Here is a 26253-nt window from a genome sequence, read left to right on the forward strand (position 1 = left end):
TGTGGCTGAAAAAGAGCACGAAATACCACAAACATAGATTAACTTAGCATAAGGAAATTATAATGCTGTGACTCAGAAACATTGTTAATTACACAATTTCACTGTGGAAGAAATGGCATTTCATCCCAGGAGTTGCTCTAATATCATGTTATTTTTTTCTCCTCCTCTTTGGCTGCAATGTGTTGACAAAGACCTCGATGAGTGCCTTACAGGTATTCACAGTTGTTCCGGAAGACAATTATGTGTGAACACACAGGGATCATTCTACTGTGTCAACCACAGTGTAATCTGTTCAGAGGGCTTTGTGCTCAACATGGATAGAAAATGTGTTGGTAAGATGATAGGTGTAAACAGTGCACTCTGCCACTCTCATTCTTCCTGCCATGCAGTGTGTTCCACTTCAGCTCTTGTGCATTATCAGTCTGTCTATCTGCATTTGAGTCCATGAAAATACATGTCCCATTGTCTCCATTCTTTTTAACATTATCCATTCTGTGTTGCTTGGCTTTTGCCCCAGCAATACGTTGTAAGATCTTTATGAACCCACATGCTCCAAACCATGATGGCTCAACTCTGAGTTAGAAAAAAGTAGAAATGAAAATATGTTCTACTAACACAGCCATTTTATCACCAGACTTTGTCTGGGCAGTTGGAATTTTACTGCTTTAGCTTTGCATGGCAGATCAACTTTATGTATTTCTCCCACGAATGCAATGCAAGCCAGTGCTGTGAAAGAGATGAGTGAGCAGATGTCCCTAAAAGAAAGCGTATAGCTAATTTATAGTATTTGTCTTAACTTTTTGGTGTCTTTTGCCACTGTCTTGTCAACAGTCACATAAAAATATCCATGGCTTCAGCAATTTTAATCATAACAGTAGTGTCCTTATTCTGTGATGAAGTAGGCTAGCACATCAGTGATTTGAATGGAAAACTGATTTGTTGCACTGTTTTATTTATTATCTTTTTATTATTTAGATTTTTTTCAGTTTTCAGCTGGAAAAGGTTCCCAGAGTACCATACAAAGATTGGTAATAAGACAGTTGCTTAGATGTTGGAATGGCACATGCCACCCCAAACTCTTGTATGATTGCTTGGTCTAGAAATTCCCAGTTTTGATAAAATTTGATAAAATGGCTCTCTGTGCTGTAACATGGGTGCTTGAAATGCAGTAAGAGTATCTTGATTAATTAAATCTTAGGAAATTATCTCCAGATTCCAGACTATTTCTTCTGACCCTCAGTAGGGAACAGAGCTGTATGTGCTATTGAAGACAGAAGTCAGCACTGTCCTGGAAAGTAGCTACTTCCTTTCTCGTTCCAAAAGTAAAACTCCAGGAGGGACCCAAAATGGTTGAGTCCATTTCTGAGCAGTCATAGCTGGATTATCAAGTGATTGGGGTAAAGAAAAACAGTCAGATAAACTATTATTAGAATGAGAAATAATGCATATATTTTTAGCATGCAAAAAAAATGCTTTGTCAAAAATCCATGTGTGTCTTCTAGTTAGGTTTTGCCTCATCCCTGCTACAGCACAAATGGTTATAAAGAAAAGTGAAATATACATGATTGTTAACTTTATTTCTGCAACATTCCCACTGCAAGTGCTTCCTGTGCTTTAGTGTATGCGTGGTATATGGAGAATATTTGCCATTGTTAGCATTGTCTTGACTTTCTGGGTATAGAGAAAACCACAAATGTGATGTATGAAGATCAACATTTTTCATGCATTGGTACAAAATGCAAATTAAAATGCAGACCAAATGCTACTGAAAAACCATACATCATTTTAAGCAGCCTATAGGTCTAGCTAGAATAAGCACTGCACTATTTTTATTCCTGAAAGCTATGTATGTGTTTACTCCAGATAAGGATTCCGAGTGTGCATGCGTGCTCTCCCACAATTCTCCTGTCTTGCATTGACAAATGCAGCAGGCCACTGGCTTCTGTCTGGGGCACTGGCCCACAGCACAAGGAGGGACCACAGTTCAGTAGCAGAACTGAGGAGGTCTCCCATGCAGAGGCTTCTACCATCAGTGCTTAGCATCATGGTCAGGCTGAAGGTGATGTGAAAGACCCCTGCTTAAGCAGCTGCAGAAGTGCTGGCAATCAGCAAACTGGACTAGAGGGATGAATAGCCTGACCTTCCAGTACCCACAGTGGGAAATGCCAAATGAAATGGCTTTCAAATTTCAGTACCCTTCACTATTCAGAACTCTTTCTCTTTGGACCTGTCAGGCTGTAAATGGCCACCAAGACATTTTTGTGTGCTTGCTTTCTTGCTTGCTTGCTTGCTTGCTTGCTTGCTTGCTTGCTTGCTTGCTTGCTTAAAGCTGGAGTGAGCATCCATTTTGGCCTGAGGGCTACCCAGGGTGCAAGCACAGGCGTACTTCTGCTCACCCAACCACTTCTTAGTGTTCAGGGGAAATGAGGCTTAAATCCCTCCTCCTTGACTGCTGAAATCTCTGGATGGAATAATTTGGGAGGTGCTCCAGGCCGCATAGGGTTGTGACACTCTCTTTGGAATTCTGGCCCTCTTCTGTGCATTGGAACCTTCTCATGCTTGGTCCATGCTTGGGAAGCGAGGGTGCCCACAGAAGTCCACTTGCACAACTGGCAACCTTCTTCCATAGCATGCGCAGCACAAACAAAGGCTGCAAGTCATATGTGCAGAAGAGGGACACGATTTTTGCAGCAATCATACAGGATCAGTGCCTGGTGGGTGCTCAGACAGAAACTCAGCATGCTTGCCAGGAAGCTGGAGTTATGTGACAAGAAAGTGGGCCACAGTCTGGAGGGAATCCAGTGGTTTCCCACCCTCGGAGTGGGTTCCTCACATATCCCTCCCCCCACTTATCCCATTGAAGATGGCTGTTTCCCACCACTGTTAGCGGTGACCACATCTGTGTGAAGATCATGGGGAGGAGTGATTTAGAGCCTTAAACAAGACCACTGAGGATGTTTTCAGCAGAGTCAGGATAGCTGTGGAATTGGGAGGAAGTGGCAGTGGCTTTTTCTGTTATTATTCAGAGGAGATTGTTGTTCAAAGGTCACCCCTTGACGCATCTGACAAGGCGAGCCCTGTGTTCTGCCACAACACAGGTATTAATCAAGCTGCCACCAAAACCCTGGTGTTGTGCTATAGCAGGTTGCTCCTCTGCAATTTGAGCTTATGGATATCATAGATGAAAGTGCACTTGTCCTTGGAAATTGAATTTCACAAATATGAAACACCTTGCATAAAAGGAGACTGTTTCTTTCCATAGTTCCCTTGGGCAGTCCACCCAGTGAGGAAAACACTTTCACTGCCACTGGGTGTACGAGCCCACTGGCAATCCTTAATTGTGTGCAACAGCATTTGCTAACCTGGCGCCATCCAGATATTCTGGCCTACAGTTCCTATTATCCTTGATCATTGGCCATGCTACCTGAGGCTAATGGGCACCACCGGAAAATTTATTATGCTCCCGGAAGGGCATCACACCATCTCATCATGAGTCTGGGATGAGATCTGAAGAATAGCAGGCTCCATCTGGGAACTTGCGGCACTCCAGTTGTTGTTGGACTACAACTTCCATCAGCCATGGTAGTCAGGGATGAAGAGAGTTGTAGCCCAAGAACATCTGGAGGTTACAGGAACCAGCACAGAGTGAAATATTCATGGAGTGTGTGCATAGAGGCAACTGCAGGCTATCATTTTGTGATGGACAGACTGGATGTAGGTCTGCTATAAGCTACCACTTTTAGAAAGAATAAAAACAATTAATAGGGAGTCCTGCAAGTGCTCAGAAACAGTCAGAGTGATGTAATTGCAGTTCCTTTGTCTAAAGTGGCCCAGATGTTCACAGGATGAAATGCTAAAATGGAGTTGATATTAGAAAAACAATTTATAAAACAACCTTAAAAGATTTCACTTGCACAATTTCCATTCAGGTCTCGGGATATTAATATGGCCATATGCTTGACATATTGGGAGACCTAAATATTAGAACTAAACCTGCAACATGTTGCAGGTAAAACAAAGCTAGGACAGGCTGAATGATATTTCAGTGATAACAACAATAACATTTCAAGGAACTTTCTGTCCACGGTCCCTCTGGAGTGTTGGGAATTGAATGTTTTGAAGGCTGCTTCCTTGGAAGTAAATAAACATGTCCAGACTTGGGCCACAAATAAACTTTTCCTTGAACATTTCATTAGACTTTTTTAGTACATTCCTATTTTTCTTTAATCCTTGTTTCCCATGTGTCACATCTTAGATTTTCACATAACTAATTTGAAGAAGTTGAAAATACTTGTTTCATAGTGAGATTGAGTTTGTTTCTAGATAGGCCAACATTCTCCAAATAAAATATATTGCATTTCCTCTCACAACTGAGTCTCCAGATCCAAATGAAGTTAATCAAAGTGCATATCAAACCTGTGAAATTTCTTTGACTTGTATCTATGCCAGGAAGAGAGTTATTTTTAACTCTTGCAGATGGGGAAAATAATTGGAGGTGTCCTCTGTTTTCTTATTTCCATATCGTTCTAGCTTTAATTCAATGTTCAGGGTTCCTTGAGGATTCAACTTGTATTATATTTTATGCCATATGTAATCTCTGATGGCTTCTTGAGAATCATTGGCTGGGTTTGGGCAACATGATGACCTGCAGAGAAGGATTCTTGCCTTCCTCTCTTGGGCTAATCTCTGCCCAGCTCTTGGACTCTGCACAAGTGTAGACACCAGTTTTAGCACCACAACTCACCCAAGCACCAAACTGGGGTAAAAATCAGAGTTAATTGAAGAAGAGAGAGGCCCCCAGGATACAGAAAGGAAAAGAGGGAGGGCAAAATACATAGGTAGCTGGCAAATCAAGATCCCCATTTTTAGGCAGATAGGCTCCTTGGTAAAACCAGAAAACTAACCTTATTCTATTGTTAGCTAAAACAGGTCTCCTCCCAGTGGTGGTAACAGAATCATAGAACCACAGAATATTATAGTTCAAAGGGACCATGAAGGCCATCGGGTCCAAGCCCCTGCTGTTGCAGGACACCAGTTTACAGTATCACCCTTAGATGGCTGTCCAGTTTCTTTCTGAAAGTCTCCAGTGTGGGAGAGCCCACCACCTCTTTAGGCAGCTGGTTCTACTGTCGTATTGCTGTGACAGTGAGGAAGCTTTTCCTGATGTCCAGCCTGAATCTGTGTTGTCGCAACGCGAGTTGAGTATTCTGTGTCCTGCTCTCAGGGACCATCGACATCTTGACCCTCCTCTTTGTGACAGTCTGAAGTACTTATAGGGGGATATCAACCCCCCCCCCCGCCCCCATTAGTCTTTTCTTCTTAAGGCTGAACATGCCCAGTTCTTTCACCCTCTCTTGGTCTTGGAAGTTGGTCAGATGAAGTGGGTCACTTCCAACATAGTCGCAATTGAGAGGGAGACAGGGGCCCCCCAGACGTTCAGAGGTTTGACCTCATAGCAATGGGGCAATGCCTGGCAGCCAATCCCAAGAGGCCCCGCTCCCTCGCACTCTCCAGCTGCCAGCAACATACACCTCTAAGGATTAGGGCAATACCATTGGCCAGATTTCCTTGGCAGGGACTCGCCTCTTAGATAGGCACTGGTGCATAAATCTCTCCTTCCCTCCCTCCTAGTGCCAGGAGTATCTCCTGGGCTAACTGTTTCATTAATGCTTTCACCTTCCACTCAGGATCTTTGCTGCATTTCATTTTCAGGCTTGTTAACAGTGCAGGGCGGTTACTGGGGTCAATCATGGTGCAAACATCCACCCTTGACATATAAGAACCTGGAAATCCCACTTCCCCTGCAGGCTAAACCCCCTGCAGTCTTCCAGCTCCTTTGTGCAAGTATTGCTTGAAAAGACTGGTTGTCATCATTAGATTTAACCATATGAAGCTTACATTAAAATGGCGACAATTGAAAGGATTAATTTCCACATTAAATTCCAGAGCCTCCAAGGCCCAGAGCATGGATCCTCTTCAAGCCCTGGTTCCAATTAGTACTTGGTTCAAATAGCCTGGTTTTCGGATGATTAGGAATGTTGTTCAGTGCATTTTTGCTGAGAGCAAAATTCACAGATTTCTGTGTGAATGGGATGAAAACACCCTGAGATAAAAATAATTCAACAATTCAAATTATTGAAAAATAATTCAAATTCAAAATAGAAATAGAAATCAAAACTGGCAAATTTGTCTATCCAAGTTCAGTACTTAGCTCTTCAAAGCCTGAGTGGGAATCCCTTTATTTTCAGCTATGTTTGTGGTACCAAATAAGGGTTGCCACATATTATTTCTAACACAGTACTTGTCTTTAAACTCTGACAGGTAAAGTAGAACACGGTCCCCTCTCACGTTGAACTGCTCAGGGCCTTGATTGACTGACTGGCTATGATTGATTGATTGATTGATTGATTATCACTTAATCTGCACAAACCGGATGTAAGGAAGATTTTTAAAAATCTATTGCAGAAGACAGTGCAACTGGCAGATGTATCCATCCTTACTTGGGTTATTCTTAAGAACTAGCAAAAGAGGCTGTTAACTTCATATTGCTTTCTCCTGCAGTCATGTATGTCCTTCGTGCTATGCTGTGTCCAAGTGACTGTGTCTTTCCAAAAACATTTTAATGAACATGAAATCTGAATTATATTTGCTGTCTTAGCTGTGGTCGGTCTGTGCATGATATTCCAAGATTGTGATCAAAGCGTTCTGAACTTCTCTGTCTAATCAGTTCTTTCCACTGTGACCTTGGTGAATAAATCATTCACTGCTAAAATCTAAAAAAGAATTATGTCTCATAACTCTACCTATAAACAGAAAGTGTTTTAAGCTACCCTATATTGGCAGGAAATTCTGCCAATAGCACCATGTAAGCATTTTCCTCTGGATGAAATTATTTCTGCTACATCTTTGAGAACTTTCTTTCTCTGGACTTAAAAGAGGCAAGTCCTTTACTATGTACGAGTAATACCGACATCTGTTTCCTTTTGCAGATATTAATGAATGTATAACAGATGCCCATACATGTAAGAGAGGGGAACACTGTGTCAACACAATTGGATCATTCACATGTCTTCAGCAACTCAGCTGCCAATCAGGTTATGAACTGAAGGATGGTGAATGTATTGGTAAGGCCAGGACTTCACTTATTTTGGGATGTGTGGTGATGGGTTTCCAAATGCTGAGTTCATGTGCTGGTCACATCAAGTGTTCTACATATTCCCAGGTGACAGAATCTTGACTCAAAATTCAGGTTTTCTGTTTTGTAAGCAGCACATTTAGTAGTCTATATATAGGATGACTATGTATGATCATAAACCCATTTTGTAGTTGTTTATATATACTATTTATAATAAGTAATCACAATTAAACTGAAGGAATTTTTCTAAAAGAAACTCTATAAAAACAGTTTACCACAACATTTTCTGTTATGGTTTTTCTACCTTTTTTTCTTCCAAAAACCAAAGTTGGCTTATAGGATCCTTCTCTTCTTGATTTTGTTCTCACAAAATCCCTGCGAAGCTAGTTAGGGCTTTGGTCCAACATCATCAGATGAGATTTATGGCCCAGTGGAAACTAGGAACTAGTCCAACATGCTAGTCCTAGACCCCATCCAACTGGTTTTCCAAGGGTGTAATTTGCTGGTCTCTTGGACGGCATCCTGGGGACCACTGAATACTGTGCTCCTCCCTTTCTATGGCTGGAAAGAGAGGGTCGCAGATTCACCCCAGAGGCTGCAAGTTCCTTGCAGTGGCAACAGGAGCCTCCACCAGTACCTTTCCTCCACTGTCTGTGCACTGCAGGATCCAGAACTCTTTCCTTTCCCTGATACATTCTTGAGAAGTGATGGGAGAGATGGTGACCCTGGAGCTGGCATATCTAGTTTCCCTCCAGCCACCCCACTCTATCTGCTGCCCTTCTGAATTCTTTGAATGAGGAGGCTCCTCACTGAAGTTTTCCCCATAGGATTGCTCTGTGATGATTATATTAGTTAACTGCAGTCTGATCCTACTCTTTGTTCAACTGGATATCCCCCTGTAGTTAAATGGAACCTGCATGTGGGTAATGGCAGGGCTTGTATATATGTCACAACACTGTAGAGAAGTCAGAGCCCTTATCTGTTAATTCAGCCACACAACAATACTGTGAAGTAGAGCATTGCTGTTATTCCCATCTTGCAAACTGGGGCTCAAGCACAGTAGTACCTGATTGCTCTGATGCTTCAGAAAGGTCTTTAGGTGTGATTTCATTCACTGAGAAGTTCAAATTCTCTCCAGAAACAGGGACTCCCTTGCCCTATCCCGTAGTTGAACTATTTGATGGTCCAGAGTATATTGCTTATTTTGGGAAGCAATGACTCCACTTCTCACACATCCCCCACATGGAGATGACCATGGCAAAGGCTCCACCTGGATCTTCATGTCTCTGTAAGCCCTGCTCAGCTTATCTGCACTGAGCAGAAAGTGAGAAAGATCCCTGTCCCCCTGTAGAGCCTGTACTCATCTGAAAGAGTTGCAAGTGTGTCCGTTCCTGAAAAAGTCCATCTTGAGTCCATATGCTGACCACTGGTCCTTACTTCTCCAAGGTAAAGTGCTTGAAGGGATGGAGGCAGCTAAGTTCTGAGTGCTCTTGGATGAAACAGACCCATCCCAATTTGATCTCAGGCTTAGCTTTGAGGCAGTCACCCTCGGGTGCCCTGACGGGATCAGGGGAGAGGCAGCGGGTGTGCAGCCTTATCCGTGGTCTTTGATCTCTCATTAGCTGATCTCTTGGGCCAGTTCTGTGCCCTGGATTTGGGAGGCACCCTATTGCAGAAATAGGGAAATATTGCCCTATTTCCACCCACAGGGATGAAAACACATTGCATGGGAAACTATCTGTCAACGTCCTCTCCAGAATTTTTGCAGTGAGGTGCTGCAGAGTACCATCCTCTCCCTCTCCCTCTCCCTCTCCCTCTCATATGTGAATGAATGAAGTCATGGGGAGCAGTAAATAGGAGATCTGGGGTGTGGTGACATCAGCATACATCAGTTGATCCTGTTATGCATGTGGGAGGGGGCAGGGGTCAACACAGTAATCATTCGTTGCTTTCCAAAGCTATGATTTCATGGGAAAGTATTTGTAGAGTGTAGTAAGGCATCTGCACCTGCCAAACAGCATTCCTTGGTACATCGCTGTTTACCAGACACATTTAATGTGCTAGTAAATTTCAAATATGCTATATTAAGGATTACAAAGCAGGTGCCTAAGTGGCCCTCAAGTTAATAATGGACCTCTATGCCTAAAATTCAAGCATCCCTGAAAGTAGTGACTGATTACTTGCTGTCATCGTTGTCCTTTTGCATATGACATTATATTAGGAGTCGATGAATTATTATCTTAAGATGCTTCACCTTGGCAATTCAAGTTACAACTGAAAGTGTATCACATGTGATTCTGATACTTAACAGCAGATCCCTCTCTTTAGCTTTGTGAATAAATGGATTTTGCAAAAAATGGGAACATTTGCCTCCCTAGTTGGCTGGCTTTCCTTCAGTATTTTTAAGATGGCTTTTGACATAAAATGAAGACACACATACTTTTTTAGTGTATTTAGCAAAGGACTAGGCCCAACAGCAGACATTTTGCTATGTGTGTGAACATCTACAATATAGAGAGTAATGCTTTTTAACCAGATCTGAGTTAAGTAGTAAAAGATGGTTGTGTTTAGGTATATTACATGCAGTGGTGATGATGGCCCTTACTGTAGCATCTTGCTGAAAAGTTATCCTCTGAAAGCGCACCCACAAAGAAGCTAAAAGCTGCTACAAAGGAATGAGAAAATCTTTGGTTAAATTAATTGGGGGAGTGTGTGTGTGTGTTTTTTTTTTAAAGATATTGATGAATGTGAAAGAGGAACTCACAGCTGCAAGATAAACTTTGTCTGTCAAAATACAAAAGGATCATTCTATTGTGAATCAAAGCAACGGTGCATGGATGGATTTTTACAAGATCCAGAGGGTAATTGTGTTGGTGAGTTGAGCTTGTACAATATATTCCTAAATGAATGAGCTCCAGTTATTTTCATATTTATAACCCAGATTGGGTCAGACTTAGTGCAATTTAAAGAGCCACTTATTTAGCTATCTGAAATCATTTTCCTTTTACAAAACTTAAATTAAATTTAAGTTCGAGTTATAGAATGATATCTTTCTAAATGTATTCTATATTTCCCAGTTACATCAGCCAGGAATGTGTTGCATGATAAATCAAAAGCCAAATGACAAGAAAGGAACAACAGCTGGAAGATGGCTCTCTGATTTACCGATACATTCATTCATATTCTTTTCTACAGACATTAATGAATGTACATCACTTCCTGAACCATGCAAGGCTGGATTCAACTGCATCAATACCGTTGGGTCTTATACCTGTCAGAGAAACCTCTTGATTTGCAGCAGAGGGTATCACTCAAGTGAAGATGGAACTAGATGTGTTGGTAAGGCTTAGACTGAGGAACTGGCTGACTGTCTGGATGGATTTAATGCATTTTAAAAAATCTGCCCATTACATTCAAATGACTTTTGAAAATCTTCTGCACATAGGTCTATCCCAAATCCCCATAAATGCATGGAAGAATGTACACTTCCTGTCCTTAACTGGTGTCTGGGCTTGTTAATGGACTGGATAAGGGCCAATAAGCAGAAGCTCAGTCCAGACAAGACGGAGCTGCTGTTGGTGGGCAAACTGCCCATCCAGTTGGGAAGCATTCAGCCTGTCCTGCACGGGGTCACACTCCCACTAAAGGACAAGGTTTGTAGCTTGGGGGTCCTTCTGGACCCCAAGTTGTCACTTGTTCCTGAAGTGGACTTGGTGGCAGGAGAGCCTTCTTCTGGCTTTGGCTGATTTTTCAGCTCTGTTCCTACTTGGGTAAGCAGAGCTTTGCCAGAGTTATGCATGCACTGTAAACCTCTTGCTTGCATTACCACAATTTGTTCTATGTGGGGCTGTGTTTGAGCCACACACACCTACTAATCTAGAATGGGGCGGCGTGGATTTGACAAGGACTAGACACCATTAACATATTAAAACAGTCCTCCATTGGCTGTGCTGGCTGCCTGTTGTAGTCTGCACCCAATTCAAAGTGTTGACATTAACATACAAAGCCCTAAACAGCTTGGGGCCAGGATTACTGAGGGAACACCTTTCTCCGGATAACCCTTCCCGATCACTAAGATCTTTGACAGAGGTCCTTCCCCATGAACCATCCACCAATTGAGAGGGGAATGGCTAGGAGAAGGGCCTTCTCTGCGATTGCACCTCATTTATGGAACACCCTCCCCAAGGAAGTACGACTGGCACTGTTGCTGCTTTGAGAGAGCTGCAAATTGAGGAAAGTTGTGCCTTGGAGAAATTTATGCAACTTTCCAAGTACACACTTTGTGACTGTGAATGTGAGTTCCAGAATTTGCAAACATTTTAGAAGAAAATGTGTGCCCAGGCACATTTGGGTTTGCGAACGGGACAGTTTTGAGTGACTTGCGGACTGTACTGGGATTTGTAAGTCTTGCTGAAGCTGAAGAGCAGCCCAAGCAAGAGTGGGGTAGACTTGCCTGTGCCTGTCTGGGGAAGGCAGCGTGTGGCTTGGGCAGGTGCATCAGCTGTACACCTACCCCGTGTTGTTCAATGCGCCCCTGGCTCGGCTGTCAAGCTGCAGGCTGTGCAGATGGCCTGGCATCCCATCCTGGTTGCTCAGTGGTGCAGGTATGGCAGTTGTGCTCAAGTAAACTTGCTTGTTTCAAGTCCATGTATCACAAATGCAGGCATGCGGGGTGATGAAGGGAAGGGAGCAGAACCATTTTAGCTGTGTGCTTCATGTCCAAAGCAATATGCATGGTCATCTCATAGGTGACCCCAGTTCCACAATGACCTAAGTCCCTGATCACCGCTTGTGGCAAGGACAGGCATAGTTGGGCACCTGCCAAGGACCCACTTCCTAGCAGGGTCTCATCGACAGGAGCTCCTTGGAGAGTCCACCTCTTCTGCACTGCACTCTGTTTGTTTGCCGACCTCTCATGCTGGTCCAGACCATAGCGGTGGAGGTGGAGAGAACCCACTGGATCATAGCTTGTCAAGTTAGCAAGTGAGGAAGCAGGAGAGAGACAATGAGGAGCAGGAACAAGTGGGCCCTATGACAGTGAGAAGGTAGTCGCATCAAGGGAGGGGGCTCATCAAAGGTGTCTTGCCCTAGGATCCTAAAATGCTCGCAGCTGACAACAGACCACCACTGTTCTTGTTCCATGGCATCTGCTGTTTTCTGCATCTGTCCAGCTTTGGTGAGCACTCATAAGAATTCCTTTAGAAACTTGGCATAATTTGAGTGCAGAAACCAGAACTGCCATCCATTTAGAAACTCTGTGGTTCTTTGTAATGTTAGCAAGACATCGTATGTGAAAGCACTGTGCCTCTCTGCTTAGGGTCTTAATGTTTTGGTGTGGTTCCTTTAAATAAGGGAGAAGAGCTAAAACCAGAACCAGGAGATGTTGTGGTTCCAATTTCCTCTTTTCTTTTGCAAGAGGCATCACTGTGGATAATTAGGTTTCAGATTGGACTATGGTAATAGAAATAGATCATCTGGACAAGTCCTTACAACAGAATGGAGTTTGTGCAGTTGCTTCTTTTTGTTTAGAGAATTCTTCTTCTCAATACTGTTCAATTTCTCTAATTCAGTAGATTGGTTAGCAGCACTTTCCTCCAATATTTAATTGAAAAATGCTGTAGCTATCATGAAATATGGTACACTTCTGACTGAATAATGTTCTGGACCTAATTAAAGGCAGAGCACATGGGAACACACAGTTTCACAGAAACTAATCAAGGGGCTGAACAAATGAACTAATGGCAACTAAAGTTGCTAATTTGCAGATTTAAATCTGTATTAAAATTAACTTTTTAATACTTCCTCTGATGCAAGGAGAAAAGCAAAGACACAGCACTTTAATAAACATGGTCATGCTTTCAGTTATTGATTCATCCTTTGTTAGCCTTATATCAAAGAAGGTAGACTGAAAAAAAGGGAAAACAATAAACCCCAGGAACTATTTCTAACCAAACCGAAGTTATCTATGCATTGTAATGCTACAGATACGCATTTAGCTAATTTGCTTATAAAACTTTCTCCAGCCAGTTTTCCCTGCTCAAGGAGATCAAATGCATTTACAAACATGTGTCTCTGGGGGGGGGGGGGGGGTTGCAAGCTGTCATTTGAACTCACCCGATCCTGTAAGTAGAGAACACTTTGCACACTTGCTCCCAGTGTCCCTCTGTCTGTCTGTGGGCTCCCACCTTCGGACTTGTGGGATGCGTCTAACTGCCTTCAGCCAAATGAGATGGAAGCTCTTTTCAGACTTTCACAGGTCCTTCAGACCTCCACAGAGTGGCGGCGGTGGTGGGACAGGGGGCTTTTCTGGGCACACTCTGCCCTCGCTTACCTTTATCCTGTGAGGCTCAGGCAAACATCCAAACAGCACAATACTATATCCAGAAGCCAAGAACAGGCTATTTTCATTTACTTTATTTCTGTGCTGCCGACAGTCAAATCTCTCTGGGCGGTATACAACAGGTCATAAAATACAATAAAAATATGAACTATAAATAACCATAAAAGCTTCATAATTTCAATAGGGATTTAAAGGCAAATTTTAAACAACTTAACATAGGACAGGTTCATATAACCAGATGTATTAAAACAGTTCATATAACCTCCCCCCCTCCGTGCTATTTCAAACTGTCAATTGCCTCAGTACAGAGAGTTGTGTGGAAGCAAAAATCGTGAGGTGTTTCCTATGAGTGGAGGGAAGCCCCCCATTACATAAAAGCTTATGCTTGTGTGAGCTAAAGATTTTAAAACCCCAAATTTAACAAGAACCTGTGAGTCCTCGGGATGTGAAAAGTGGAGATGACAGTTGAGGCAGGAAGGTACGTGAGAAAGAGGAAGGAAGGGGGAAGAAGATGGAAAAGGATTTTCAAGTCCTTAGCAATTTTTATTATTAATAATAATAGTAGTAGTGGTAGTAATTTTATACCATCCAATATATGATGCTTTTTGAGCAGTTTACAGCAATGCATAACATGCAATAAAATGTATATAACATATTGATATAATAAATGCATAATAAAATATACAACTTAATTTGAATCCTAATTTTAAATTTTAATTTAATTTAAAAACTTAAATAGTACAAGTTTAAACAGCCTTGTTGTATGTAAAGCAGTTAAAGGACTTGTCAGAGTCTTAACCTAGTGCCAAAAGGTTAGGAGAGTTGGCATCAAGTGGGTCTCACTGGGGAGCTTGTTCCAGAATTGGGGGATGACCACTGAGAAGTCCACTTCCTTGTTGCCACCAACTAAGCCTCCTTCAAAAGTGGCAGTTGGTGGAAGGCCCCAGAGGTTCACCATCCTGCCTGAGTAGACTGCAGCTGGGAGAGAAGTTCCATCAAGTATTCCATCAAGTTCCAAGACATGTTGAACTTTATAGCTTAAAACCAGTTCTTTGAATTGGGCCTGGAAACTTATAAGCAGCCAATGCGATCAGGCCAGAATTTGTTTTCTATGTTCCTATCTTCCAGCCTTTGTTATTAGGCTGGCTGCCATATTTTGCACAAGCTACAACTTCTGAACAGTCTACAAGGGCAGCCCCACATACAGTGCATTACAGCAAGCTAGTTTAGCGATTACCAGAGTACAGATTGCTGAAACCACACTATCCCTGTCCATATATGGGTATAGCTGGACTGCTAGCTGGACATGATGGAAGGCACTCTGGCCACTGAAGCCATCTGACAAGGATGGACCAAGGAGCCACCCGCAAGCTATGGAGTTCCACCTTCATGGGGACTACAGCCCTACTCAGAATATCTTGAACATCTGCCATCCAGTCAAAGGAACCACTCACCAACAGCATCTTGGTCTTGTCTGGATTGAGCTTCAGTTTGTTAGCCTTCACCTGGTCTATTGTTGCGGTCAGGCACCAGTTTAGCACATCCATAGCCTCATTTGCCGGCGTTGAAAGGAGAAATAGAGCTGCATTTTATGAGTGTATTGATGGCAATGCACTCTGGATGACAGACTCATAATTTTCATGTAGATGTCAAATTCTATGGGAGACAAACTGGCCTTTGAAGAACCCCATGCTGGTAAATCTACAGGGCTGAGCAGTATTCCCCAAGCATCACCTTCCAAAACTGGCCATCCAACCAGAGCCCCTTTTACCATTCTACCACTGGTTTATACCCACTGAGGTAAATTTAGTTGCTTCTAAATGCTCAAAGCAGGCATAGCTGAAATTAAGCAAAGTCAAAGCATCCCTTTCTAATTTAAGAAGACAGTTTGATCACTCTCCTAAAGATTATACTCCAAGTAACAAAATGCCAAGTGGAGAAAGCTCATTTTCAAATCAGAGATTTTGTCCAAGCTAGAAGAAAGGAGATCTTAAAAATCTAGGGGGCTTGTTACTTTCCTCCTGGAGCAAAGCCAGCTCCTTCTAACAAAATAGAGCAAATGTGGCTTTGGACAGGCATAGTTGCTGCTGATGTCCAAGAAAGGACGCTGACTTCATGCTTTCCTTCCTGTCCGTACACGCATGTGTAGCCCAGGTATGCGTAGCCCACGTTGGGAATCACTGCCTTAGCAGGAAGTAGGCAAAGGTTAGGTGTCTGTTTAAGGTCCAGATTAAGGAATATGGAATCTAGAAAATAATCCTAGAAAAAGAAAACCAGGTTGGCAGATCTTTGGCTACCACAGGACTGATGGGGTGAGAAAAGGGCTATCCTATCCCCAAGAAGAATTTAAGTGCAAACATACCAGAATCTTTCCTCAGAGACTCTGTCCAAAATGTAATAATATGGTACTTCTTAATTCTAGCTATTAAATATATGATTGATACCCGTCTTTGGGAGATGATAAGTGGTGCTCTGGTTAGGGAACCCAACTGTGCTTCCAGCTTGGCTTGTCTGCGTGTACCTCTGATTGTTCATTGTGTTGGGAAGTGATGCCGGGGCCGCTCCTCCCACCCGCAATACAGGCTCCCACCTGGAATAGTGGTACATGTCTAGTGGCCCATGGCAGGGATGGCTGCAACCATTGGAAACTTTCATATATCTTGGGTATATCTGGAGAGAGGAAAACGGTGGTGCAATAAAGCAAAGCCTCACTAGCAACAGAGGAGAATGTTGATATAGATGCCACTGCCTATAATAACATGAAGAGCACATCTTTTCTTGATAGGAGAGGAACCAAATGTAATGCTCCCTTAAGGGCCTTGCAAGTTGTGCTTTTATTTTATTTCAAATGCTGCTTCTGTCCACGAAAAACATATAACTGCATGAAACCATTCTGGCAAAAGAGAACTAGTGATTGCTCATTGCCTTTCCTGCAGCGCTAGGGGAAAAAATCATAGTGCCTCTGCTCCATTTTGCTTCTCGTGATGCAAATGTCTTCATTCAATCCAGCTTTCTGCAAACTGTGATATCCAGAGAGTGGCCATCAGCTTGGCCCACTGCGGTGAGAGTAATTGCTACCTTTTGCTTCTGTAGATGTTGATGAATGCCAGACTGGCGTACACCGCTGTGGAGATGGACGGATTTGTCACAATCTACCTGGAGCTTACCGCTGTGACTGCAAGATGGGATATCAGTATGATTCGTTCAGCAGAACCTGTATCGGTATGTATAGCACAGGAGAAGACATTATCGCTGATTGATGAGACGCAAACCTCAAGCCAATGTTTATGTGCTGCTGCTTCCAGCTCAATTATTAATTCCACAGCACCGAAGCTCGAAGGAGATAATAGACTTGTTTCTGAATTCACCTTCGTTCACAGTGACTGGCTCCTATTTTCATCAGAAGCAGTATTGAGAATACGTCCACATTTTATTTCCAGTGTGACCAATTGATTAGGGTCAGTCTAATCCAGTCCTTACTCATAAGTTAAATACTATTTCATCCTCCTTCTCTCTGTGTCTTGGATTGAATTCAGCATCTGTCTTCCGTGGGTGGAATGTCTCCTCACTGAAGGTGTTTCCTCCTCTTCCCCAACCTTTGCATCAAGGAGAGAGGTGATACGGGGTTTGAAACAGGGATTTACACTGAAGAATGCAAGAGGAATTCAATCTCCCCAGATTCCTTTATGTAATGATCTAACCTGTACCTCTTGGACTAATATGAGGGTTGGAATTTAGATGTCTTCCAGATTTCATACTCCACAGAATGCTGTGATGCATATGTTTAAGGACATATCTGGGAGACTATATTTTTTTAAAAAGAATCACAGATTAATGCAAAACAATAGATACAGTGATGCACCCTTCTTGTGTGTGTTGCAGAGCTGTGAGTTGAATTGTTGCTCTTGGCAGTCTTGCCCGGTGATGGCCTAATCCAGAATGAGTGTTGACAGTGCAAATCACAAGCAATCCTGCAAACTGATTCTGTATAAATAAATTAAAGTCCATTAGCTACACAAAATTGCCCATTCAAAGGGCTAATACGTGTGAGCACCGCCTTCCTGGCAGTGCATGAGCAGACCCTTGTCTGTGTAATCCCTTTGCATGACTGCTCTTTTGGGAAACTTTAAAATTAGTAGCATGTGCAGAAGTCGTTTGTAAAGCAAGGCTAACCCATGTGTGGAAACTTTTCACAAACATCTGAGAATGCAGAGTGCAAATACAGAAAACTCTGCAGAAGTAAAGGGAACATCCATTCCTAATAATAGCACTAATTGTCAGCTTCTGTGTTTCGACATTCATTCACACTAATTAGAGTACAATGTATAAGGAAATATAAAGACCGAGAGCAAAGCAATTATTCAAAGCAGCTCTGAGCACTTTTGCCATTTTCTTCTCTCCCTGACTCTCAGAACTGTTTTATCTTCACGTTCACCTTGTGTTCCCGGCAGATATAAACGAATGCTGGAATTATCCAGGCCGACTGTGTCAACACTCGTGTGAAAATACGCCTGGGTCCTATCACTGCTCCTGCTCCTCTGGCTTCCGCCTGGCTTATGATGGGAAGCACTGTGAAGGTACTTCGTGGCTCTTTTCCAGGACAAAAGCATGGCGCCACGCATGCAGAGGACTGCTGTCGGGGATGGTATATGAGCATCCCTGAGTATGTATGCCTCGGTCCTAGCCAGAAATCCGTGGTTTTACATGGATCAGACTGACAAAAGTGACTGGCTTTTATCTGTGTTGGCAAGCGGATGGTTTTATGAGCACTAGAGGTGACAGCAGACTTCCTGTGGGTTGTACTACACACTTGCTTGTGCAAAACATAAATAGGAAGGGAAATTCAAATCGGGAGGTTTCCACTCTTAAAGGCAGCCGAACAATCATTTTAATAGATAAATAAATAAATACTGTGTCTCTTAATATGCATTTCATTCCAAGGAATATCATGTTTCCTCACCCATGTGTACATTTTGATATGTAACTGAATGTGCATCATATTTGTGCTGGTGATGTGGCAAGTGATACACTCGTGTGAGAATCCTTATATGTGCAGATTTCTTTGGTTGGATCAGTTAAATAATTTTTGCACCTATTCTAAAGGTTAGTTGTTCCATTTGGGTTAAAATTAATGTGGTCGAGCCTCTTGACTGTGGTCAGCTTTAGACATCACCATGAATGCACTGTGCAAAATGGGTCCTTCGGAGGGGTTGAAAAAAATCAGAATGTATGGTAGCAACTACAGATGAAATCCCAGAACTTAGAAATGCAACAACAATAACAAGGCTGTCAGGAAAAATCACCAGCAATACAATGCTCTGCAATTCAGTGATTTATCCCTACAATGTGTACCTAAGGCTGCAGCCTGAGTGCCATTTTTCCAGGCAAACTGATTTCCCCCCTGTAAATTCACTCTAATTGAAGTACTTTGTACTGACCGTTCAGTCTCTTCCCCCTTTTCCTGTTCATGCTTATGTTCTCATAGTGATACTTTCACCATAATTCTCTTTAATCTGAACTGCAGTATTAATACATGAATGCTGACTGGAGACAGCGAGTTAGATCCAAAGACCATGAGCAGAACTCCATGCACAAAACATTGCTTTCCTTCCCCCCACAGAAGCCCCTTGCACCCTTCCATAAGTGGTTTCCATTGGCTGAGGGAGACTGTGGCGGGAACAGAGGAGCAGAGGAAGGCAGGAACATTTGGAGAATTCAGCAGAGCTTACTTGTACGAGGAGCCTTTCCACTCATGCAAGTTTGCCGCTGCCGCCGCTGCCACCTCTTCCTCCTCCTTTTAGAAAACTTTTCTTTGTAGAAATTATCCAATATATATAATTGGATAATTCATTTCTGTTTTATGCAGACCCAAGATATAAGCAATCTTAGCAGTCCTTTCATCTATTGAAACAGACACATCCCTTAATTGATATGTGGTCTACTTTCATTTACTTGTAAAAATCATAAAATTGGAGACAATATTGCATGTACAGGATATATACACAAGCCATAAAACTTCAGAATAGGCTCATCTATTCTTTATAAGGCTGGAGTGGTAATAGCATGTTTGAAAAAAATGCTACAATCTTTAATCTGTTAAAGCAGTAGATTAATCAATATTTGTTGATCGATGATCAACAAGCTTAATTAATGGAAGTTTGAATTAAATGCATGCTTATTTGTTGTTTAGAAGCTATTCTTGTTTTTTGCATTTTATAGTCATCCAGGGAAGATAAGCAAAACGTTACAGATAAACCTCCCTTCTAATTAGTGGTAAATGCAATATATTGAACCTTTGGTAATAAGTAGATCTATTACATTGAATTGGCAATTTATCCGTTATTTGACTGAGCAAATGAAGAATTCCTTGAAGTTTTTATTCAGTAGAGACCACAAAAATGTAATGCTGAATATGCTTCTTGGATCCTCAGTCAATTTTCAGTTTACAGGGAGTGGCGTGCATCTGAAGGATGAGATGAAACTCTGGGTCACTTCCACCCATATGCACAACTCCTAAAAAGAGCAATTATATCTAAGGCAGACAACTATCTTCCTGCCACCAGACACATGATAATTTTTGCATTAGGCAACTTATTTAGTGACTCTGCAAGGAGGCATTTTCGCCTTTTTTAACAATTAATGCTGGTCAGTTACAGAGCTATGCCAACTGAATAAATCTGATTTTTACACTCATGTTTTATACAGATGTCAATGAATGTGACAACAATCCCTGCAGTCAAGAATGTGCTAATATTTATGGCTCCTATCAGTGTTACTGCAGGCAAGGCTATCAATTAGCAGAAGACGGCCATTCTTGTAAAGGTACATTGCACATCTTTCTGTACCAAGATTGCTGTACGTTCCCGTTGAAGAACATTGTTGCCGTCAATGTCCTCATGTTTGAAATTGCTTTTATTCCAGATATTGATGAATGTGCACAAAGTGCAGGTATTCTGTGCACTTTCCGCTGCCTGAATGTACCCGGAAGTTACCAGTGTGCTTGTCCTGATCAAGGATATACCATGGGAGCAAATGGAAGGACTTGTCGAGGTAAGAATGAGATTGAAGTGCCTCAGGTTCTTAAGAGAAGCTTATGTCCTCTCATCACATTGTGAAGTAGTATGATCATTATGGTGAGTGAAATCATAGTGGCAAAACTGTAAGAGGCTCTATTTCTCCTGTGTGGTGTGTTGTGAGAAGAAAATGCAGATAGTTCTTTTGATTTATCTCCAAGTCTAGGCAGAACCTCCTGTCATGGGAAGAACTGGATAAGGGGATAATTTTGGAGACGCTTGTCCATTGTCGGCTTCTGTTGCATTTCATTTCTTGTCCAGTTTACTTGTTCAGCGAAGCAGGAGCTAATTCATACATATGGATTAATCTTTCCTTTAGTGTAGCATCAGATGATGACTTCTGGGTCATAACATAACCATAACATATGGGTCAGCCATCGCAGATCACCCTTTGTGGACCGGAGTCTTATATTGCCTGAAGTTGTCTCCAATGTAATGCTTTGCAATGGAGATCATTCCCACTTTGGGATGAGATCGTTCAAGTGTGGACCACATCTTGTGAGAAACAGCGATTTGGGAATTTGGACAAAGTGGGCTCCCCTGTTACAGCCTGTAAAGCTTGAGAATCTCTGAGTGATGAACATTCCCATGTGCTTCTTTAAGGGTTTGGCTCCAGATTTTGGTGAGCCTTGGGCAGGCTGTTCGTGGTACCCTCTGACTTCAGATTAGGCCAACAAGTGTCCCCATGTCACTGTGGCCGCACTGATGCAGCTGTCCGCCTCCACCTCCAACTGATAGTCCCAAGAATCAGGAGGTTATTGAGAGTATCTGCCAGCCACTGAGAATGGCTGACCTAGTCACACGCCGCTTGTGCCATTCTCATAGTGCACCACTGGCATTGTTCGATATGCAAGTACTGTTATGTTTAAACCGTTGTGTCTGAAACTGAGCACCTGCTTCTCTCTCTCTCTTGCGGTCTCTCTTGCTTTCCTAAGAGAAGTGCAACACTGATAGCATATTAATGCCAGTACAATTATTGCCTGAAATTTGGCGTTTCTAAAAATCTAAAACAGTTCTTACCCTTGGTGAAATGGGCAGTCAACCTAACTGGAGATCCTTGGATGTTCTTTCAGCCAAGTCATGAATGCTCTGGCTGATAGTCTTCTTAACTTTTCTTCTACTTTTGGAATAGGACCAAAAGTATTCTACCTGTGACATCTCTTGAAACCCATGCATGGGTGTAATGTTTGGTGGTGGTGGTTGTGTTGTTCAGTCACACAGTCGTGCCTGACTCTTCACAACCCCATGGACCACAGCATGCCAGGCCCCCTGTCCTCAACTATCCTCCACAGTTCACCCAAATTCATGTTCATTGCATCATTGACACTAGCTAAGCATCTCATCCTCTGTCTTCCCCTTCTCTTTTTGCCTTCAATCTTTCCCAGCATAAGGGAAGATTGAATGCAAAAAGACTCATTGGGTCTTTTCCAATGAATCTTTCCTTCTCATTATGTGGCCATAATATAGTAGTATGAATATAGTTGTTGCTAATTGCGAAGTCATATCCGACCCATTGCGACCCCATAGACAACATTCCTCCAGGCCTTCCTGTCCTCCGCCATCCCCCGGAGTCCACTCAAGCTCACACCAACTGCTTCAGTGACTCCATCCAGCCACCTCATCCTCTGCCGTCCCCTTCTCCTTTTGTCGTCAATTGTTCCCAGCATTAGACTCTTCTCCAGTGAGTCCTTCCTTCTCATTAGGTGGCCAAAGTATTTGAGTTTCATCTTACTTACTTACTTACTTACTTATTCCATTTATATACCACCCCAATAGCCCAGAGGGCTCTCTGGGTGGTTTACAAACATTAAAACCCCACCAATCCTAAACAAATAAATAAATCTCCAGTATCTGGCCTTCTAAAGAGCAGTCAGGGTTGATCTTCTCTAGGACTGACTGGTTTGATTGCCTTGCAGTCCAAGGGACTCGCAGGAGTCTTCTCCATCACACAATTCAAAGGCCTCAATTCTTTGGCACTCAGCCTTCCTTATGGTCCAACTTTCACAGGCATACATTGAAACTGGGAAAATAGCCTTGACTATACGCACTTTTGTTGGCAGGGTGATGTCTCTGCTTTTTAGTATGCTGTCTAGATTTGCCATAGCTTTCCTCCCCAGGAGCAAGCGTCTTTTAATTTCTTGGCTACAGTCCCCGTCTGCAGTGATCTTGGAGCCCAGGAAAATAAAATCTGTCACTACCTCCATTTCTTCCCCATCTATTTGCCAGGAAGTAAGTGGACCAGATGCCATGATCTTAGTTTTCTTAATGTTGAGTTTCAAGCCAACCTTTGTGCTCTCCTCCTTTTCCCTCATCAGGAGGCTCTTTAGTTCTTCTTCAGTTTCTGCCATTAGATTGGTATCATCTGCATATCTGAGGTTGTTGATATTTCTCCCAGCAATCTTAATTCCAACTGGTGATAGTAGACATGCCTAAATTGCATGGACAGTATCCACAGACTTTGGGGAGATACTGACCGCATGATTTGAGCACGTTGGATTTCCAGCACATGAAGCCCATCTAAAAATTACAACCATGTGTGAACTCCAGAGGTCCTGAGCATTGCACACTTTGGCCCTATGAACGGAATAAGATCTGATCTCTCTTCACCACCATGTGTAGGGCAAATGGAAGGGAAGGGGGAAAAGCAGGTTTTTATCCAGGATATTTTCCCCTGAAATCAAGAGAATGTCTCTTCTCTCTTCTCTTCTCTTCTCTTCTCTTCTCTTCTCTTCTCTTCTCTTCACTGTTCCATTTCATTCATGGTCTTTTTACGGCTTAGTGAATTCAAGCTGATCTGTTTGAACTGGCATGGTAGATTTTTATGTTATGGATCATTGTTTTCAAAGTTGTGTGGTAAAGCTTCAGAGAGCCAAGATGGAGAAGTAAATCATTTTGTGACCATATGGAAACAATTTACTTTTTTACCTAGTTTTAAGAATCAGCAAGAGGGGGCTTAATTTACTTTACTTCGCTTTGACTTTATATTTAATTTTTTCCTTGGGCTTTTAAACCAAGCCACACTTCATGCAAGAGCAATTCTAGACCCTCGGGGAAAGCTACAGTATTTCTTTAGGAGCCTGTCTCCTGTATGACAACTGGCAAATTTTACCACAGTACTTTGCCACATGGATTGTCTGTTAACATTTATTTTATTCACAAACCATTGAAAGCTGTCTAGACATTTGAGAATTTTCTGTGTGGCTACAAAAGCTGAGCCCAGTTTTTTTTCCCCTTGCTGGAATTGGATCCACTGCATCTGGTATTCCATATCTTTAGAACCATGGCTTAATATTCTGTCATCTTATTGTTCAAGAATTGTTCTTGTGCCCAGTTACAAAAGGGGCCTTTAATTCTGACTTAAGCACATTATGCAGAAATAAATTCATCTGAATACAATGGAATTGCAGTCAGCTCAAATATGCTTTTCGGAGCTTTGAAAACAAATCTTATGTGATGCTCCCAACCAAATGAAGATGTGATGTGTCCAAGTGAAAGGCAGCTCCACAAAGAGGAAAAAGTCCAGACCTGCATGAGTAAACCCACCCATAGAGGTTCCTACATATGTGAAAAATTACGGCTGTTGGTTGTCTTTTTGCATCTTAATTGAGACACAGAGAACTCCAGTATGGATGGATTAATCTGAACAACTCAGGTTATGGATTTTTTCACTTTAAGGTTCATTCCAAACTATTTGCATATCAAGTTGGAATCTTTAAAAGTCCACATTATGCATTTTCCTTTGCATTTTATATACCCTTTAAAATATTGCATATTAAGTGCACTATTCCACATATATGCATTTTCATTCTTTCAATGATTTTCCTCCCCATATAGCAGGGGCTCCCACAACACCAGGGGGTGCAAGATGGCATTTCGGAGAGTGTGACAAAGAAGGTTGCATCTTGCCCCAACATTGGCAAATTGTGCCCATTTTTGCCAAATTTGTTATTCCAATAATAAAATTATTTCTTATTATTTTGTTTGCCTTTGGATTCTGTTCTCTTTAATCAACAAAGAGAAAATCCAGGAATTGCCTGAATCCACAGGCAGACCTGTGGATCGCAATCAGCAAGAAAGTTCCATATTTTGACAACATCGTGAATGAGAAGAAGGAACAAAGAAGTCCTTGAATTTTATGTTTGCAGTTGGGATTGATTTTACTGTTTACAATTTTTCTATGTGCTCAATTTATATTTGAATTTTATGCACTGAATTAAGCCCCCTTTTTCCTGAGTTCAATTTGTTCACCCACAGTTCAATTTGTGGTTCCAAAATTAGAAGCTCACCTCTTCATCTTCAAATGTGATATTAATTTAGTAGGGTTTACAAACATAAATCAAGCATTTTCTAGGAGTGTGGGGCATAGAGAAGGTTGGCAACCACTGCCATAGCTATATGAATTTTGTGCTTTTTATTGGAAATTTATATTTTTGAAGCATACATATTTCATGTGCCTTTTTAGTTTTATGTTTTGTTATTTGCAAACTATACCACACAGTTCTAGTGACATTAATTTTTCACAGAAAACACCTGTCAAGAAGGCAGGCTTAATGCTGTGGCAAAACTCATTCCTCCTTCTGTTAACAGAAAAGTACATATCAATATTTTCCCATTGTAACTTAACTTTTTCATTAACAAAAAGTCTGTTTGTACAGGTTTTTTTTTTTAGGGGGAGGTGTGAATTTAATAAAGTTGCAGCTACACTGTTTTGTAATGGTGTTATGTAATCTTCCCTATATATTTTATTCCCAGATATTGATGAATGCGCTATGGGAACTCACAATTGCACTTCAACAGAATCTTGTTACAATATCCAAGGCAGCTTCCGATGTCTTTTGTTTCAGTGCCCACCAAACTACAGAAAAGTGTCTGATATGTAAGTCCAATCCAAGTCCCCACACTGTCCTCACCAAATCTGCAACAGCTAAATCACTATTTTAGCTTTCTCTGCAATAATTATTTTGTGTGATCATTAAAGCTTTGATGTACCACTCCTCCTTCTGTTGGAGGTTACCTGTACCTTTTTCAGAGGTCGTTGGATAATTATTTCCAGAAACTCCAGTACTTGCTTAATTTTGAAATGACTCGCATCTTTTATTAAGGTCAGCCTTCACAACCTGGAGATATAGGTTGCTGTGATGTTCCTGTTACAGCTGGTGGAGTGAGGTCTGAGGAGCTTTGCCAAGGACATGGCATGCAATTCTTGCAGGCGAAAACTCTAGATTCCAGGTCTCCTAAACCCTGGTTTGACTATTTCCACAGGACTTACAGCGATTCCTACAGAGAAGAACAAGTCAAATCAAAATGCTGCTCAATTAGATGTGCCTGTTCTATGAACTACCCATAGAAATAATATGAAGGATTATATATTTTTTTTTACTCTGGATCCCCTTCAATTAAAAAAAATGAAATTTGAAATCTTAAAAACAACTGTAAAATTTTAAAACAACAGAAACAGCAGAATTAAGAGGGTCTTAAAATACATTTAAAATACTAAAAAGCCATCAAAAGTAAAAGTGCACCTGGCCTGCCTAAAACTCAGTAGGCCAACCTAAATTTCTTGGGGGAGAGTTCCATAGACAAGGTGAAACAGAAAGAGAAGGCCCCATCTTGTGTTCCCATCAACTAGCCCACCTGGTGGCATCTGAGCATCTTGAACTGCAGGCCCAGTCAGATGGGAAGAGACAGGCTCTCAGATATCCTGA

The 26253-nt window shown here is 41.9% G+C and overlaps 1 protein-coding gene across 3 annotated transcripts in view; it reads left to right on the top strand.

Annotated features, from left to right (window-relative positions):
- Positions 1-26253, top strand: part of FBLN2 (fibulin 2) — a 127968-nt gene that overhangs the window by 98461 nt on the left and 3254 nt on the right. The window contains exons 9-17 of one of the 3 annotated variants that reach the window (XM_044451484.1): positions 192-332; positions 6990-7124; positions 9871-10008; positions 10331-10474; positions 16569-16697; positions 17927-18052; positions 20181-20297; positions 20397-20525; positions 25301-25424. In XM_044451484.1, the coding sequence (XP_044307419.1) occupies positions 192-332; positions 6990-7124; positions 9871-10008; positions 10331-10474; positions 16569-16697; positions 17927-18052; positions 20181-20297; positions 20397-20525; positions 25301-25424 (1183 nt within the window). The remainder of the gene's footprint in view (positions 1-191; positions 333-6989; positions 7125-9870; positions 10009-10330; positions 10475-16568; positions 16698-17926; positions 18053-20180; positions 20298-20396; positions 20526-25300; positions 25425-26253) is intronic. The other 2 variants (XM_044451485.1, XM_044451486.1) reach the window with 2 other exon arrangements.

The sequence above is a fragment of the Varanus komodoensis genome, unplaced genomic scaffold (genome assembly GCF_004798865.1).
Source record: "Varanus komodoensis strain SLA01 unplaced genomic scaffold, ASM479886v1 scaffold6_2, whole genome shotgun sequence".
Lineage (NCBI taxonomy): Eukaryota > Metazoa > Chordata > Lepidosauria > Squamata > Varanidae > Varanus > Varanus komodoensis.